Here is an 18,362-nt window from a genome sequence, read left to right as displayed (position 1 = left end):
TATTGAAACTTTCTAGAAACCTTAGTTTAGGACATAAAATAATTTTAATCTCTAACCCCTGTGACACCAAAAGTCATTTCCAAGGGGAAATTTATGTCAAAAGTGGATATAGCAATGGAAGCATGAAAGAATGCTGAAATAGATTGTTGAACACAAGATAGAAGAGAGAGAAAAGAGAAAACACAAGAACACTGCAAAGGAGAACTCAAGAATCCATATACCAAACAAAAGACAGTTGCGTACAACAGTGAGTCACTGGTTGCGTGGGCATTGGTACCGGCTCCCTCTCTCCAATAGAGCAGGCACCGGAATGTGCAAGTGATAATTGACTGACTATGGAGAAGGGAGCCAACATATATAGTAGAAAATAATGTTAAAAATGGCATCAAGCCGGCCAGCAATAAATGCTGGTTGGTCAGCTGAAAAATAGGAAAATGATCAAAATAACGATCATAAAAATGCTAAAATACCTACCTCACTGTAGGAGACCTTGAATCACGCATGAATTGACTAAACTGCTAACACCCTCTCTTAGATCATGGGTGATTTGATACAATACAATGATACAATGATGATGAGTCATCATAGCCCATACAATAAAGACTGTCAAAATAAGACCATGGATACCCAAGCATTGGGTGATTAAGCCACCACCAAGGTGTCTTAGAGAGAACTTGATGTCAATGTTGATCATACCAGCTCCTGAAAATTGAGACTAATAATAACACCTCCTTGTGTCTGTCATCAATGCCTCGTAATAGCATATATGACCATCTTGTTAAAAATGCCTTTGAGTGTACGTGAACATGGATTCTCCGCCTTTGGCTAAGACTACCAAAGTGTCCCCTCATGTGGGCTCGGACTAGGCACTAACCACGTGCTTTGTCAAGCAATAGCCCATCATGAACTTGAAAGTCAATTCCAGCTCTAGGATTTCAAAAGCCGGAAGTCAATGCTAGCCCATCATGAATGTGAAAGTCAATTTCAGCTCTAGGATTTCAAAACTTGCTAGACTGTAGTCAATGCGTCGGGGAAGTCCCTGTTTGGAACTTGTGCATGTGTATACTTGTATAGATGAGGCTCACTTGAAACCAACCTTTCTTCTTGGAAAGAGTGGACACTTAATTACAGCAATCAACAAATGAACATAACTTGAAATGCACAAATTACCTTAATAATCTTGGATATTGGACACCTTGTTGGCCCCAAAAGTGGCACCCCTTTTTAGTATTGTTAAAACTTGATTGCTAATGGAATGAGTACAAGGTGAGATTCCACTATCTCCTTTGCTGTTCCAAAAGCCTCTTGCTGAAATAATAATCAGCAATCAACTTGGGCCAATTGCCTTTGATTTTTCACCTAGGCACAAATGGAACTATCAATTGGTTAAATGCTACCCCTATTTACAATGAATGGATTGGCATCTAAATTCCCCGACAATTACACAAATTTCAAGTGCTGAATTCAATGTACGATGCCTTCACCGATTGGCACGTGTCTTGAGGTGGCTATAAAATCCTAATTTTTGTAGAAATTTAGGGTTTATAGTAGAGATCTTTCTAAATTTGATTGAAACCTGATCCAAAAGGCTGAGAAATAATAAGAATGATTGAACACAAGTTGGAGAAGGTGAGATAATACTAGAAGAGAGAGATATTTTGATTTTCACTCAAGAAAGGCTTGAAATTTGATTGTTGCTTGTACCAAAGAGCATTTAATGTTGTTGCCAGCTGCTAGGAAGCCTCAAATTGCTGTCACTTGCCCCAATTAATTGCTGTCGTTAGCTCCTGAAGATCCTAGAATTGTTGTCAACTACATGAGATGGCTTGATTCTTGCTGCTCCAGCCTCAAGAAGGTCCTCCACCATAGGAAAATCAGACCAACAGCCAGGTCTCTCTCTTTTCCTGAGTATGAATGAACAAAATTTCTCTCTCAAGCCTTCAAAAACGTTTTTCAGTCTTGCATGGGCATTTTGGCCAAGTGGCAGTCTTCTAAACTCATTTTTCAACATTATCTAGCCATTTAATTAATTTTCAGAATTAAATAATTTTGAAAATTAAATTCAGCCCTTTTGACCCTACCAAAATTTAAATGTGCCCAACCATAATTAAATTGACTAGTCCATTTGCAACTTGATGTGATCCCTAACCTTTGTTAACACCTAGACTGGCATTAATTAATTAATTAATGCTAGTCCCTAGTGTTACCATTGACACTTATTGGCCAAACCACTGTCCTAGGGTCACATTTGATACCAACTTATCACCAAAACCCAATTGGCATAACTTATCACAACTTTCGCCTTTGACACCCATTGCATCCTTGGGGTTTGAAACCAGCCTTCCTTCTTGGAATGGGTGGTGATAACCTGATTTAAGAGTTAATTACAGCAATAAATAAATGTACATAAAATGAAATACACACTTTACCATAACATTCTTGGACAATAGACACCTTGTTGGCCCCAAAATTGGCGCCCCTTGCGGTATTTTTTTTAGCTTTCATTCAATTGGAAGGAGTACAACTTGAGATTCTTCAATCTCCTCTTGCTAACCAATTGCTCTTGCTGTCATAAATGACCAGCGAGCCTTTTAGGTAATTTGCCCCTTGATTCACCTACGACTTCTTCTCCAATTTGGCCCTTGGCTGGCCAAATGCTCCCCCAAATCAATTTGGGATGGGCTGGCTCCTGAAATTCCTTGATAATCTTCAATTATCAGCTGCTGATTTCAGTCCCTTGAGCCTTCAATCTCTGGCACGGATCCCAAGGTGACTGCTAAACCCCTAATTTCTACTGTAGATTAGGGTTTACTGTAGAAATTACAGATCAGCCCACCAAAAATGGCTGAAATCTCCTCCAAATGGTTGAGAATTGTTGAGAATGGCTGAGCATAGGCTGAAGGAGATGAGAGAATGCTGTAGAGAGAGAAAATTTTGAGATTTGTCGTGAAGAACTGATCAAAATCAGCTGCTGCCCTGTTGTATCAGCCCCAAACAGATGCACCAACAACAATAGGAGCATCAGAGACTGTGATCTTCGGGAGAAAGTGCATCAGCAGCAATTGCCAGCTTCCCAAGGTCAAAAATATGCAATCTCCATCACCAAAATGGTCTCCAATGGCTGGGAATTGGTCCCAAAAGTTGGCAGCAACAATCCAACACCTCTTTTCAACAGCTCCAAAATGAAAAAACGAAATTTCCCTCTCCCTTCAGCCCTATTTAGTCTTTCCCCCACTTGCATGGGAAAGTTTTGCCAAGTGGCAGCTTTCTTAATCCATTTTCAACAATTTCTAGCCATTTAATTAATTTTTAGAATTAATTAATTCTGAAAATTTATTCAGCCCTTAATCCATGCCTAGAAAATCGACCTTGCTCATTCTAAAATTAATTGGCTAGGCCATTTGCAACCCAAAGTGGTCCCATGCATTAATTGACCCTTGGACAAGCGTTAATCCATTAATTAATGCCTAGTCCCTAGTGTCACCACTGATACTTAATGGCCAATTAATGGTCCTAGGGGCAAACTGACACCAAAATTCACCTAGAATCTAACAAGTGTAACTAGTTACAACTTTTGCCTTTGACACCCATCTTTTTCACAGAGTCCTTCGGCCTTCAACTGTGAAAAAGTAGCTTGCACCTCACATGTGTGACACATATGCATCTTTTAATTGCACATTTGATTAATCCTTTAAAAATCAAATGTCAATTAAACCTAAGCAAAGCATCAAATTTTCACGTTCTCGTGACAGGGTCTTTGGCTTGTTACTATGGAATATCTGCCATGTGCATCACATGTGCTTAAACAAGCTTGCACCTTTGATTAATAGCTTAATCAATTGTTATCAGCAAGACTAAAGCATCTCAAAATTTCATGTCCCTGTGATAGACCTCCTCCCTTGAAATCTCTGCAATTGTTCTCGATTGCACTTCATTGTGCCAAAGGACAAGCATACTGCGCTGGAATTTCCATAAGGCATGAGAGTCATAACATTGGTCCCTGTTGTCTAACCATGCTACATGCCCCAAACTTGATGAAAATTTCCAGCTAGTATAAACAATGTAGAATTGTTGCTAAAAACCCATTGGATATATCCATAACTCATATTTCTCAACTGTTTTGACTTCAGAACAACAGTAAAACATATTTTCAACATAAACCATGGTTGAAACTATCAGTGGCATTCACTAATATGTTGCTGTCCATGGAATTAGGTGTAAACCATTGAAAATTGAGCATAATCTGATAATAAACTGATCACTTACTGATTTGAGAATTGATCACAAATTGTTGCAAATGTGACCCCAAACTGGTCACAAACTCATTGCAAAAATTGACCAATAATCAATGCAAAAGCTGATCCCAAAAGTGACCATAAATGGTTCTTAAACTAATAAAAAACTAAGCTAAAACTAATCTGAATTTTTATCTCAAAACCGAGGCAAAACTCATGCCAAACTGATCATAAGCTGATGCAAAAGTATAGTTTTAGTGCCTGGGTGAAACCCATATGCATTTGCATACATGTCATAGTGACTAGTACACTAAGTAGTGACCTGATGGCAAACATATTGTGAGCACAATACCTTGGATGCATGCTGAATACATCCGAGATCCACTACATACGAGAGTTGTCCTCAACTGGTGGAGTGGAAGTGCTACCTCCCCCTCGAGCATCAAGCAATGCTCCGGACCCCTGCTTTGTTGAACTTGACTGAGCGTGAACTAAAGTCGGCTCTAATTGAAAGGCATCTAGATAAAGCTGTAACAATCGGGGATGGTTTGCCAAGCCATCCTCTTCCATCCATTTGGCTTCCATTGGTGAATAATTCTAAAATTTCACCAAGTATCTCTTAGAAACTTTACCTTTGACCTTTCTTTCCTTATGTGCCAAAATTTGCTTGGGTACCAAAATCTTATCTAGCTCCCAACCTCAGGTTGAGTTTCAGCAGACATATCATTTGGCACATCACCATGAAAAGGCCTTAGTAAATTGACATGAAAGGCATTGTGTGTCCACCAATGTGGAGGTAATTTTAGCCTATATGTCACATCGTTGATCTTATCTAACACTTGGAAGGGCTCATAGTATCTCATACTCAACTTCAGATACAACCTGTCTCTTCCTTTCATCTTTTTCAGCCTTGCCTTTTCAAAATGCAGCAATACATAATCGCACTTTGCAAATTGCAAAACACATCTATAATGATCAGTTGTCCTCTTTTGCTTTTCCTGTGATCTCTGAAGTGCGTACTTGATCTTTGCATAGGCAGTATCCAAGTTTTTCATATAACGGTTAGCCTCAAAGATCTTATCCTTAGTTTGCAAGATAGACAGTACCTTCTTGCCACCCTCAATCATCTCAAATGGAGCTTTGCTAGTGGAACTATGCACTGTGTTGTTGTATGTAAACTCAACCAAGGGCAAATATTGCTTCCACCGTGTTTTGTGGTATGAAACATAGCACCTCAAAAGATCTAACACTGTGGAATTTGCTTCCTCAGACTGGCCGTCTATTTGTGGATGGATGAGAATTTAAGCATGTATTTTGTGGTATGAAACAGCACCTAAAAAAATCTAACACTGTAGAATTTGGTTTCTCAGATTGACTGTCTATTTGCAGATGGAAGGATGATGAGAATTTAAGCATGGTATCTATATTCTCAAACAATCCCTTTCAAAATAAACTAGTTATTTGAGGGTCTCGATCACTAACGATCGATTTTGGCATACCATGATACTTAAAGATGTGTTGCAGAAACAATTGTGCTGTATGATTAGCCTTTATTTTCTTCCTTACCGGAATGAAATGGGCTTGTTTGCTAAACTTGTGAATGATGCCATCATTCCTTGTAGGTATCTTGGGAAGCTAAAAAATAAAGTCTATTGCAATGCTTTGCTAGGGCCTATCTGAAATAGCCAAGGGCTGCAATAAACCCAGCATCTTTTGCCTATTATACTTTACCTTTTGACATACGATACATGTCCTGATAAACGGTTCTACATCATGCCTCAGAGTTGGCCAATAAAATAAATGCTCCATTGCCTTGACCGTAGCATCAATACCTTTGGTCCTGCAGACGGTGGAGCATGACTTTCGGTGATAACTGTGGGCCTTAATTGCTTTGTGACACACAATTGTCCGTACATAATCAGAAATCCATCTCTTAGCACAAAATGCTCATGCCTCTAGCCATTGCAAAGTTGATCATGACCATTAGCAAAGTTTGAATTTGCAATATATCGCTCTTTCATGGCATCCAACTCAGTGCGATAAACCATGCTGATGGCCGAAACTTGTGGCTTACGTGACAATGCATTAGCCACAACCTTCTTTTTACCATCAATATGCACAATCTGAAAATGAAACATAGAGAGAAAATTTGCCCATCTTATATGCTTCTATGACAACTTTATTTGTGTCAGAAAGTACCTCAAAGTTTGATGGTTTGGCTGCACTATAAAATTAGCCCCCAACAAATAGTGTTTCCATGTAGATAGTGTGTGAATTACAGCCAAGAGCTTTTTCTCATAGATCTACAAATTCTTTTTTGCATTGTGGAGAATTTGTCTCTCATAAGCCACAACTTGGCCATCCTGCATAAGAACAACTCCAATGCTGTTACCACATGCATCACATTGAATCATGAATGACTTCCTTAGATTGGAAAATACAAGTATAGGATTTGAAGTCATCTTTCCTTCAACTTTTCAAATGCAGAAATTTCCATTGCTGTCCATCTAAATTGCACATCGTTCTTTTGCAAAGCATGCAATGGACCAAACTATGCTCACGCAATTCATTGAACACAATGTCCAAGTGTCTTCTGTGCTCTATTTTATTCTTTGAATACACAATCATGTCATCAAAGAAAGTGGCCACAAATTCTCTCTGTGGCTTGAAAATGCAATCCATCATCCCATTGAAAGTGGCAGGAGCATTTGTAAGTCCAAAAGGCATGACAAGAAACCCATATAGCCCAAAAGATGATTTGAAAGATGTCTTAGGCATATCCTCTGGTCTAATGTGTATTTGATGATACCCACTTTTCAAATCTATACGGCTAAATATGGATGTGCCTTGTAATCTATCCATAATATCATCAATCCGAGAAATCGAAAAGCGATTATTTATTGTGATCTTGTTCAGAGCATGATAATCAATGTATATATACCATGAACCATTCTTTTTCAACACCAAAAGCACTGGAGAACAAAAACGAAATGAGCTTGTTACCACTGATATTAGTGACCAATAAATTGGTTTAGGCTCAAATTTGACATTGGGTACCATCCAATACTTGTCAGGTATAACTTGTTATAACTTTTGCCTTTGGTGTTAGGATAAAGGCCCAGTTTAATCCCCCATATATAGTACACGCACATTGTACATGTGAATGCACCCTTACATGTCCCAAGTATAAATACATTTTATTCTTTGTGTACCAATACATTTTTGGTACACTCTAATCGAATTGTACGTGACTCTGCTCTCACTCTCTCTCCAGCTGTCACACTCATATTCACTCCTCTTGAACTTTTGTCACTCTCAGCTGAACTCCAACAACTGGTATCAGAGCCATTAGGTTCCGTGCGCTTACCAAGATCTGACGAGACCAGTTGACAGTGCTGACGACCAGTAGACAGTTGGAGTTCTTGGTGACTTGTGTGTGTGTCGGGTTGAGGCAGAAGATCACGTGCGTTCAGGGTGACCAGCATGGTGACTAGGCAGCGACCATATCAGCGTGCTGACTAGGCAACAACCAGGTGGCAAGTGATTTGTAGTTGCGTGATGGGGGCACGATAGGGCAGTTGATAAGGTAGACCAGATGACATGTCACGGCGTGGTAGCTAACGGGCATCACGTGATAGAACGCCGGTCCCGTCACACAGTTTGCCTGACGGGTCAACGGACCCGCCAATTTTTTGTAAAATCAAGAATCTTTACTTTCTTTTCAAATCGTTTTTGGAAAATCCTTCTCTTAGCGGGAGTTCGTACATTGGAGGTATAGGTCATAGGTTTGTGCAGATCTAGCCCAAAAATTTAGGGCTTTTTTCAGATTTGACATCGTTTATGCTTGTCAGTGATTTTCAAGTTAGAAATTGCAGACATTGCGAGTGTTGACCTCAATTAATTTGGGAATTTTGCCAAATTAGTCAGAATTTTGTTCTTTTGAGAAAGATTTCTTGACATTGGATCCTAAAAATTTGGGGCTTTTCATGTATTGGCAAAGTTTTGCTCAGTTGGGTCAATTTGGCTAACATTTATGCAATCTTCGACTTGAAATTTTGGGGATTTGTGCAGAATTTGATAAATTTCTGCATTTTTGCCCATGTGGTGGCTGTTTCATGTACAAACAACAGAGATTTATTTCTAGTTGAGAAAGAACAGCAGTGTATTTTGCTGGTTCAGCTTGTGCTTCTATAGTTTAGTGCATTTACTCTTGTGTTCGTGATAAAATGGCTGCAACTTCTTCTAGTTCAGACATCAAGAGCTTGATGGAGATCAAACGGTTTGATGGTTATGGCTTTGACCTTTGGAAAGATTGTGTGCAGGGCATTTTGTTCCTAAAGGATTGGGAGGATGCTTTGCAGGAAGATAAACCCGCACTAATGTCTGATGCAGATTGGGCCAGAGTAAGCAAAAAGGCTGTGGCTTACATTAAGATGGGTGTCATTGATGATATCTTGACAGACATCAAGGGTTTAGATACAGGTTATGCAATATGGGAGAAGCTGAAAACTACCTTTGAGATCACCACACCTGTTAATCAGGTGCATTTAATGCGCAAGTTGGTGAATATGCGACTGGATGAGCACTTGAGTGCATTTACAGGGATTCTAAATCAGCTCAAAGATGCAAATTTCGACTTTGATGATAAGTTGAGGGCGATCTTTTTGATCATGACACTGCCTGACTCTTGGGAGACCTTGGTGGTTTCACTCAGCAATAACCCCAATCTCTCATATGATGGGGTGAGGGGTTCTATCTTGAATGAAGAAATTAGACGTATGTTTAGTGGGGAAGGTAGCAACTTAGCTTATATTGTAAGAGGCAGGACTGAAAAGAAAAATGCAAATGCAGGACATAGAAACAGGAGCAAGAGCAAAGGAAAGGAAAAGAGTGACATTACTTGCTATCACTGTGGTTGGAAGGGCAAGAAACTTGATTGCAGGTATTACAAGAAGGAACAAGAGAGAAAGAAGAATGCAGTAGATAAAAAGAAGAATGAAGATAAGACAGATGCATCTGAGGCAACCAAAGGCAAAGAAAAGGCCAATGTGGCCTCTAGTGTGGTCATAGAGGAGCTTTTAGATACAAAGGCTGATGTATTATGTGTAGTTGATTATGATGCTCTTGTATGTCACATGCAGGATATGTAGATTACCAAGGCTGATGTGATTGATGTACTCTTGTCAGTTGATGATGGTATCACTCAGACTCGGATTGTAGACTCTGGTGCCTCTTTCCATGTGACTCCTTGCCTGGAGTGTTTTGCTACGTTCAATGCAGGCAGTTATGGAAAGGTGTATCTTGGAAATAACCGTGCTTGCAGCATTGATGGGATTGGCACTGTACACTTGTCTTTAGACAATGGTCAAGAGCTTGTGTTGAAAGAAGTCAGATATGTGCCTGGCATTAAAAAGAGTTCACTATCTTTTGGTCAGCTTGACTTGCATGGCTACACCACACTGTTTGGTGGTGGTTTGTGGAAAGTGAAAAAGGGTTCTATGTTGATTGCAAAAGGAACCAAGAAGGGCACTTTGTATTGTTTACACTGTAAAACCTTGAATGGCAAGTTTCTTGCATTTGCTGAAATTTGCAGCCACTTGGAGTTACGGCATTAGAGATTAGACCATATGAGCCAAAAAGGACTTGATGTCCTTACCTCTTTAAAGAGGGTTGATGGAAAAGGCTCTAAACTCGACTTTTGTAATGAGTGTTAGTTTGGAAAGCAAATAAAAAATTCCTTTTACTCTGGTGTCTCTCGTAAGTCCAATGTCTTGGACTTAGTGCATTCTGATGTATGTAGTATGCCTGTGAAATCGTTGGGTGGTGCTGCATATTTTGTCTCCTTTATTAATGACTGTTCCAAGAAGATTTGGGTATACTTGCTTAAAAAGAAAAGTGAAGTGTTTGCTGTTTTTAAACCTTTTCATGCATTTGTGACCACTCAGATAGGTAGAAAGCTGAAATGCTTGAGAATTGATAATGGGGGTGAGTTCACATCTACTGAATTCAAGTCCTTTTGTGACTTGCATGGTATTAAGAGGGAGCTTACAGCTCCTTATAGCCCTTCTTCAAATGGGGTGGTTGAAAGATATAACTGGACTTTATGTGAAAGAGTGCGGTGCATGCTGTCCACTGCTAATCTCCCTCATGAATTTTGGAGAGAGGCACGTAAAACTGCGGTTCAAATATGCAACCACTCTCCAAACAGGTCCTTAAATAATGGCATCCTTGAGGAGGTTTGGTTTGGTAAATTGGCCTCATATGACCATTTAAGCATATTTGGCTGTGATGCTTTTGTGCATGTTAGGGATGAGCTGAGAAATAAACTTGACCCAAAATCTACCAAAGGTATTTTCATGGGCTATGGTGATGAGGGTGAATTTGGCTATAGAGTGTGGTTACCACAGTCCAAGAAAATTATTCGCAGCCGTAATGTTATGTTTAATGAGGCAAAATTCCTGAAAGGTACTTTAGCCTCTAATGAAGATATGAAAAATGTGAAATTTCAGATTTTGCAGCCACCTATTACTTCAGAAAATGAGCCTCATGGTGCTGTACCACAGGCTGAAACTGATGATTAGCCGGTTATTTTTGAGCCAGATGATGATGGACAGCAAATAGGAGCACAAGGAGATCACGGACAGCAATATAGGCTCGTTGATTATGAAAATGCAGGTGCTGGAAATGAAAATGAAGGTGCTGTACAACGTGAACAACATGCTGAAAATGGCTTACAACAGCCAATAAATGCTGAAAATAATATACCTCCAGATATAGACCCAATTCCTGAAAATGTTGATCATTAGGTATGTAGGTCTACACACGTAAGAAGGCAACCACATAGGTTTGAACCCTCCTTGCATTATGCGATGCTTACAGATGAGGGTGAGCCTCTTACATACAAAGAGTCCAAGTCATGTGAATTCAGCAGTAAGTGGGAGCGTGCTATGTAGGAAGAGATTAAATCTCTAGATGCAAATGATACTTGGGATCTTGTGTCATTGCCCAAGGGAAGGAAGCCACTTTCAAATAAATGGGTGTACAAAGTAAAGACAATTGATGGGAAACCCAAGTATAAGGCAAGATTAGTTGTCAAAGTATATGCACAAAAGGAAGGGATTGACTTTCACCTGTTGTGAAGATGACCATTCTACGTGTGCTTTTTGCTCTCTCTGCTGTTTTAGATTTAGAGCTGTATTAAATGGATGTAAAAACAACTTTCTTGTATGGTGACATTGATGAGGAAATTTACATGAAACAACTCGAGGGCTTTGCAGTTCTTGGAAAAGAGCAAATGGTGTGTAAACTAAAACGCAGTCTGTATGGGCTGAAGCAAGTACCACGGCAGTGGTATAAAAAGTTTGATACCTTTATGCTATCTCATGAGTTTACACGCAGCCATGTAGATCATTGCTTGTACATGAAAAAGGATACAGATGGCAGCCCATGTGAATGATATGTTGCTAGCTGGGAAAAGAAAGATTAGCTTGGATGCTCTCAAAAATCAGCTGAAATCAACCTTCTCCATGAAAGATTTGGGGAATGCAAAGCATATTTTGGGCATGAGGATTCGTAGAGATAGAATGCAGAAATTGCTATTTTTATCTTAAGAAAAGTACATTGAAAAGGTACTGGACAGATTTAACATGGCTAAAGCTAAGCCTTTTGGGGTACCCTTACCTCCTTATCTCAAGCTTAGCAAAGCCAATAGCCCAAAAGGTGACGTGGAAGCAAATGCCATGAAGGGAGTCCCTTATACATCATCTTGTGGCTCTCTTATGTATGCTATGGTTGCTACTCGTCCGGACATTGCTCATGTAGTGGGAGTTGTTAGCAGGTTTATGTCAAATCGTGGCAAAGTACATTGGGAGGCTGTCAAGTGTATTCTTTGATACCTTAAGGGTACACAAAGAAAGTGTATTTGCTATGGGCAGGGTGCACTTAGTTTGCAGGGTTATTGTGATGCAGACATGGTAGGTGACTTGGACACTCGTAGGTCCACCAGCGGGTATGTCTTTATAGTTGTTGGTGGAGCTGTCTCTTGGTGTTCCAGGTTGCAGAATATCGTTGCATTGAAGCTGAATACATATCAGCTACTGAAGCTTCTAAGGAAGCTATATGGTTGAGCAGACTTGCAGAAGATCTCGACATGTCTATGGGTACTGCAATTTTGGGATGTGATAGCTAGAGTGCTGTGTATCTGGCTAAGAATGCTATGTATCATTTACACACAAAGCATAAAGATGTGCAATATCACTTCATTAGACAGATTTTGGAAGATGGTCAACTCACATTGACCAAGATCAAAACACAAGACAACCCTGTAGATGTTCTCACTAAAAGTCTAAGCAAAGCTCAGCACGAGCATTGCATCCAACTAGTGGGAGTTGGTTAGTTAAAGGTTCACATCGGACCTTTAAGTGGGAGGTTGTTGGAATAAAGGTCCGATTTAACCCCCCATGTATAGTACATGCACATTGTACATGTGAATGCACCCTTACATGTCCTAAGTATAAATACATTTTATTCTTTGTGTACTAACACATTGTCGGTACACTCTAATCGAATCGTACTTGACTCTGCTCTCACTCTCTTTCCAACCGTCACACTCTCATGCTCACTTCTCTCGAACTTTTGTTACTCTCAGCTGAACTTTAACATTTGGCACCCATTGCATCCTTGGGGTCCTTGGCCTATTACCATGAAATAATTGCCATGTGCATCACATGTACTAAACAACCTTGCAGATTTGATTAATACCTTAATCAAATGTTATTAGCAAGATTAGAGCATCTCAAAATTTCACATCCCTGTGAGAGACACACATACACACACACACACACACAATCTCTCTCTCTCTCTCTCTCACACACACACACACATTTTATTGGCATTATTTATGATGGTGGCTTTGATTTTTTGTATGTGGGTGTTTGACTTCATCTGAGTTCTCTTTTGAACCACTTTCTGCCATTTTCTAACCCAACTCACGTGCCAAGATTCTACTCCTTTCAACTCTAACTTGTGAAACTGGATAATTCTGCAACTAAATTATTGTACTTGCTTTCAAATCTGAGCCTTTAGCTGTGAATGTGAAGTTCTCAGTTTTGGCATTTGCTTTACGTGGTATTTTTGTTGGTTGTATCCTAGAATCTGTCTATGTGTCAGCCTAGTATTCATTCACCATTGTGATATATAGTTATGAAAAATAGCTGGGGAATGTTTGACGTGCCTATCATTTGCCTTTGGTAGGAAAAAGAACCTTCACATTTGGCCAAGTTTACTCATGATTTTCCTGATATGAGGGTGGATCCATCTGATCTGGAGGCAGTTCAATCACAACCTTTCCAGTACTATTTAGTTTTAGATTTGGAAGGCATGGTGGAAATTTTGGAATTCCCTGTAGTGATGGTGAATGCCAGGACATTACAAGTGGTTGACCGCTTTCATAGGTATGTTAAAACTCGACCTACTGTAGTTGAAGTCAATCTGATTTTATGTGTATCTGCTGTTAACAATCAATTAGGTACGTGTGTCTGTCTTTTCTTTGACAGGTTTGTGAGGCCATCCAGGATGTCAGAAGCCAGGATTACTGAGTACATCAAAGGAAAATATGGAAGATGGGGACTAGACCGGTGCAGTTCTCTGTTCTATTTACCTTACTGACATGGTTCTGCAAGATTATGGCTTACTCCAGGTCAAATCACTGGTTTTACTTTAATTGCAATGTGTGCCTGCTGACTTTCCTCACATCTATTTGTCAGCATGGAATTTCCATCTGCAGTAACACTTACCCAATCGTTTCAGCAAGAAACTTTCACACAATCGAATTGCCAATCTGGATGTAGTTCAATCAAGAAATATTGGGAAGTCAACTCAGATCCTTTCAACATAGGCAGATTCTTACATGTGGGGCTATTACTTGTGTGCAGGGTGTCATGTTAGTACTGATTAACACAATTTGATTTAATGCTTCATCAAGACAACTCCAACAATGGATGGGTTCTAGTCTCAAGCTCTCCAAAATGGACATGAAGGAAATAATGAGCTTGCATGACTGGATTAAGATTGAAAGTGTGAAAGTACAACCTGATGTTTAGCACTATTCAATCCAAAATGGTAAAAAGTGCTCTTGGGAATTCCTTTCATAGTTACATTTGCATGAAACATTAGAGGTAAAAATTGTAGCCTGCACTAGTATTTTTGAGATGAAATTTAGAGGTGCAAACTAGGATTGTGTAAGACATTAGTCTCCTAAACACATGACTCAAAGAAGAAAAGAGAATCCAAAGGCAAAAATGATGCTCTAACTATATGTGTTGTAAAGAAATGCTCATGTATAGAATACAAACACAATCGTATGACAAACATACAGACTGATAAAGAAACACAATTAGGGTTAGGGTTAACATAGAGACAATGAACACAGAAGATAATGGAATCTGAATAATGAATGGATAGATACAATGCTCAATGCAGCAAACACAATATGCAAGGTGAAAACTAGCCCTTGAACTCCCATGTCTCGAGGATTGGGGCAGAGAGTAGGAGTGGAAGAGTGTGTTGTACTTTGAAGGATCCCGAGGCAAAGCACGTAGCCTCCAAATGTGTTGGCCAGCAGCAAATGCAGTTGTGATGGACAGATCAGTGGATAGATGGGCAACAGAGAATGTAGAACAGCAAATGCAGGTATGTAGATGATATTGCAGCTGTACAGAACCAGTATGCTGCAAAACAAAGGTTTAGGGCTGTTGTGGCAGTCAAGGTGGAGTAGTTTGTGGTGAAACACAGCCTCTAGGGTATCATGGACAGTAGGATGGTAGCATATTAGACTGTTGGACAGCAGTAGAAGGTGAGAAATCAGTAAACGCAGGCTGGGCGGCAATCTGCAGCAGTCATCTGCTAGTAGACTTTCGATGGTAGGCTGAAATCAGTCTTGAACAGCAGTGGAAGGCCGGACAGCATGTACCAAATGGTAGATAGCAGTGCGCAGCAACTAGTTGAGATATCCTCCATGTACGGGGTGTGGACAATAGAGATACGGTGCTTGCAAACTGAAAAAATGGGATTGAGGCTGAGTGGCATGCAATTTGTCTATTTATAGATGGCTAGGTTCTTCCAAATTAGGGTTTGGCTTATGGGACATAGACACTATAGAAACACATTTTTCAATGTGAGTCTGAGTAATTTTATTGATTAAGGTTGCTTTGGGGCCGTTTTAAGTGGCTAATCAGCATGTAATGCATTTTTAGCCCCCCACTCTCTCTCAAGCCCAAAATTGGAATTAGAAAGGGACTGTACTAGCCTAGGCCCATATATGTGAAGGGACTGTACCAGCCTAGGCCCATATATTTGAAGGGATTGTACTAGTCCAACCCCATATGTTTGTCTTTTAAGTTTTTTCCAAGGCATCTCATCCCAAAGTAGCTAGGACATTAGACAAAGGGTGCATGTCAGCTGGCTAGTGGCCTACCAAGACTATGGAGGTGATGGTAATCCTACTGAGACAGCCCAAGTAATAACCCCAGAGAGGCCAAGGCATCGAACAAAGGGTGCTTATTGGTTGCCCAATGGTGTACGAGGACACGAAAAGACAGATGGAACCACAATGAACTTTTTTTCTTTGGAAGGGCTTTTTGTTAGAATTTGCCAATTCTATGGGTAGTGCGTTTGATCTTTTAGTTAGTTGGTTTGTAATGTGAACACAACTACATTAACAAGTTGTGTCACCACTTCTAGAGTTAGTTTTAGAGTTTAATTAACTCTAGTTGAGTTAGGGATAGGTCTAACTTACTTAAGACCTATTGTACTTTCATTCTATCATTCTAGCACTTGCATATTTTGAGTGTGGAATTGTCGTCCACTCTTGCTTACTGTCTTGTGTTCACCCTCTCTCTCTATTTCCAACATTTGGTATTAGAGCTAGACATGTGGGTTCTGTCTCTCCACCGCTTAGCTGGTGCCACCCGTGTGAAGTCTACTTAGCCAACAAAGGAAGAGGAGTTGTTTTGAAGGAAGGAGTTGCTGTTTCAGAAGACTTTTTGACAAATTTTTTTACGAATGCTATTCCTTCATTAGAGCTTTAAGCTATTTAGCTATGTCTACACACGATACCTTTTAAAACATGATCTGTCATCATTTATTGTCATAGGTTGCTATATCCATTAGGATGAACATGTGCAACCATGACCACATATATCATTTTCTCTAGGATTTTGTTTTTGTTACTAGATCAATCCGTCCGTTTCAGAGAGGAATTTGTAGGCTATCTTGCACGCTATATGTTGATGCCCTTTGATTCATGATTGGGGCTTTCTAGGCATTTAAAGTGTCATTAAATGCAGTTGTTGCCCGTAGTGTCCTAGGCACTAAGTGACACTAGGGTTAGGGTTTATTTTAGGGTTTTCTATGCAGGGTTTTTAAAAGGGTTTCCTATGATTTTCTATGACGGTTAAGCCATTAGGGTTTCATTTTTTATGATAAAAAGAAACTTTGTGCCTCATTAGCACACAAGTGTGGCTTTATTCATTGTGATCGCCTTGAGCATTGTACTCTCTCACACTCATTAATACACTGCTTCTCATTTGTGATCGAGTATCATTGCGCATGGATGAGTTGATTAATTCTTTTATTCTCATTTATTTTCTATTAAATTAATTGCACAATTGCTGCATGCCTAGGCCAACATAGGGGTATCACATGTCACCCCCTGAAGAACTCCATGTGTCCTTAGTTATGTTGCACCTGTTTAAATCCCCAAACATTCAATGAGCCTCTTGAGATTGCCACAAGACTCTTGCCCATCGTAGAGACTACCTTTGCTTCTCTCTCAAAGTATCCTCGTTCTTAAGGACTTGTCCTTGCTTCCATTGTAACTATTAACCATGACAAGTTCATTGTCCAAACTATTGAGTTACTTTGGTTAAGCAACTCTTGTGGTCACATTCATAATCAATTCGACGCTGTGAAGAAGCCTCAACACCACCAACAGGAAACCATCCAATTTGCAATCTACCTTTGCATCCTATTGAGACTTGGTCATCTCTCCCACTAGGGTAAATCACACTCTCTGAAGAGCAATAAACTACATATATATTTGCAAGAGATCCAAACTTGACATTGTGTCTAGCACACCAATTTGAGTACCACCCAAGTTGGCAATCTTTATCAAACATCAGCAATGTTGCAAAATTGCTAAGCCCATGTTGATTACACTTCTTCGGTTCCCCACTATTTATAGATACATGTGCAAAGAAGACACATCCTGGGGACCAAAGCTCTCAATTATTATTGTTTTTGTTGGAATTGATCAATTCGCTGAACTCTTGTATCGTCTCGTGCAAGAATACCGTGTGATGCTTGTAACCCTTTTCCTTGCATATGAAATACCGATTCTCATCTTGCAGCCATTGTGTCCCACATAAGAACTCGTGGACTTGCTCTTTTCCTAAGCCTTATCTTGGCCCTTGGTTTTTGCAACAATTGAGTAGTTATGCTGGCTAGCCTTCTTTCACCTCTCTTAACACTGAAGGGTAGCGGCCAACTCCATGACTTGTTCCAAGGAATTTGGATGCCACATCTCCACATCAACCAAAATAGATGCTATTTTTAGAGAGAGAAAAGAGATATGTGAATGTAACTTTTTTGGAGCAAGTGAAGTACATACCCACATCCTAGCAAAAGGATTTTCACACTTTTCTTTGTTGCAACTTGTAGTTTGTCAAAGTAAAATGTTGAAGAACAATCTGAAGAACAATCGAGCACATCTCAGCCCTAGTGCTTATTGCATGGTCTTGAGTTACAATTGCCAGCAAGGAGACACTTTATTTGCAATACTCTTTTGCACATGAAGAATCTTGAATCTCTCTATTTGCTACACAAGGGCATGGGCACTATTCCGGATGGAAAGTTTCTTTGCCATTGCTGCTTGTTCCTTTTTGGGATACCAATTGCACCTATAGGCTGCCTACTGTGATTGGCATGGGGTGAGAGCTACCAACACCCCTTCATACAAGGTCAGGATGATTGTAATGGGGACGTTGGAGATGGCCAGCCTGTGATTGACTTGTAATCAGCCTTCCTTCTCAGATAGGGTGGTTAAGCACTATTTACAACAAGCATAAATTT

At 39.9% G+C, this 18,362-nt stretch overlaps 1 protein-coding gene across 1 annotated transcript in view; it reads left to right on the top strand.

Annotated features, from left to right (window-relative positions):
• Positions 1-18,362, top strand: part of LOC148013841 (putative exonuclease domain-containing protein At3g15140) — a 62,126-nt gene that overhangs the window by 11,573 nt on the left and 32,191 nt on the right. Inside the window, exons 2-3 of the mRNA XM_087666353.1 lie at positions 13,488-13,687; positions 13,790-13,870. Of these exons, the coding sequence (XP_087522479.1) occupies positions 13,488-13,687; positions 13,790-13,870 (281 nt within the window). The remainder of the gene's footprint in view (positions 1-13,487; positions 13,688-13,789; positions 13,871-18,362) is intronic.

This window comes from Lygodium microphyllum, chromosome 25, assembly GCF_053477565.2.
Source record: "Lygodium microphyllum isolate KBCC chromosome 25, Lygodium_microphyllum_v1.1.10, whole genome shotgun sequence".
NCBI classification, from domain to species: Eukaryota; Viridiplantae; Streptophyta; class Polypodiopsida; order Schizaeales; family Lygodiaceae; genus Lygodium; species Lygodium microphyllum.
This window is presented reverse-complemented; position numbering and strand designations above follow the sequence as displayed.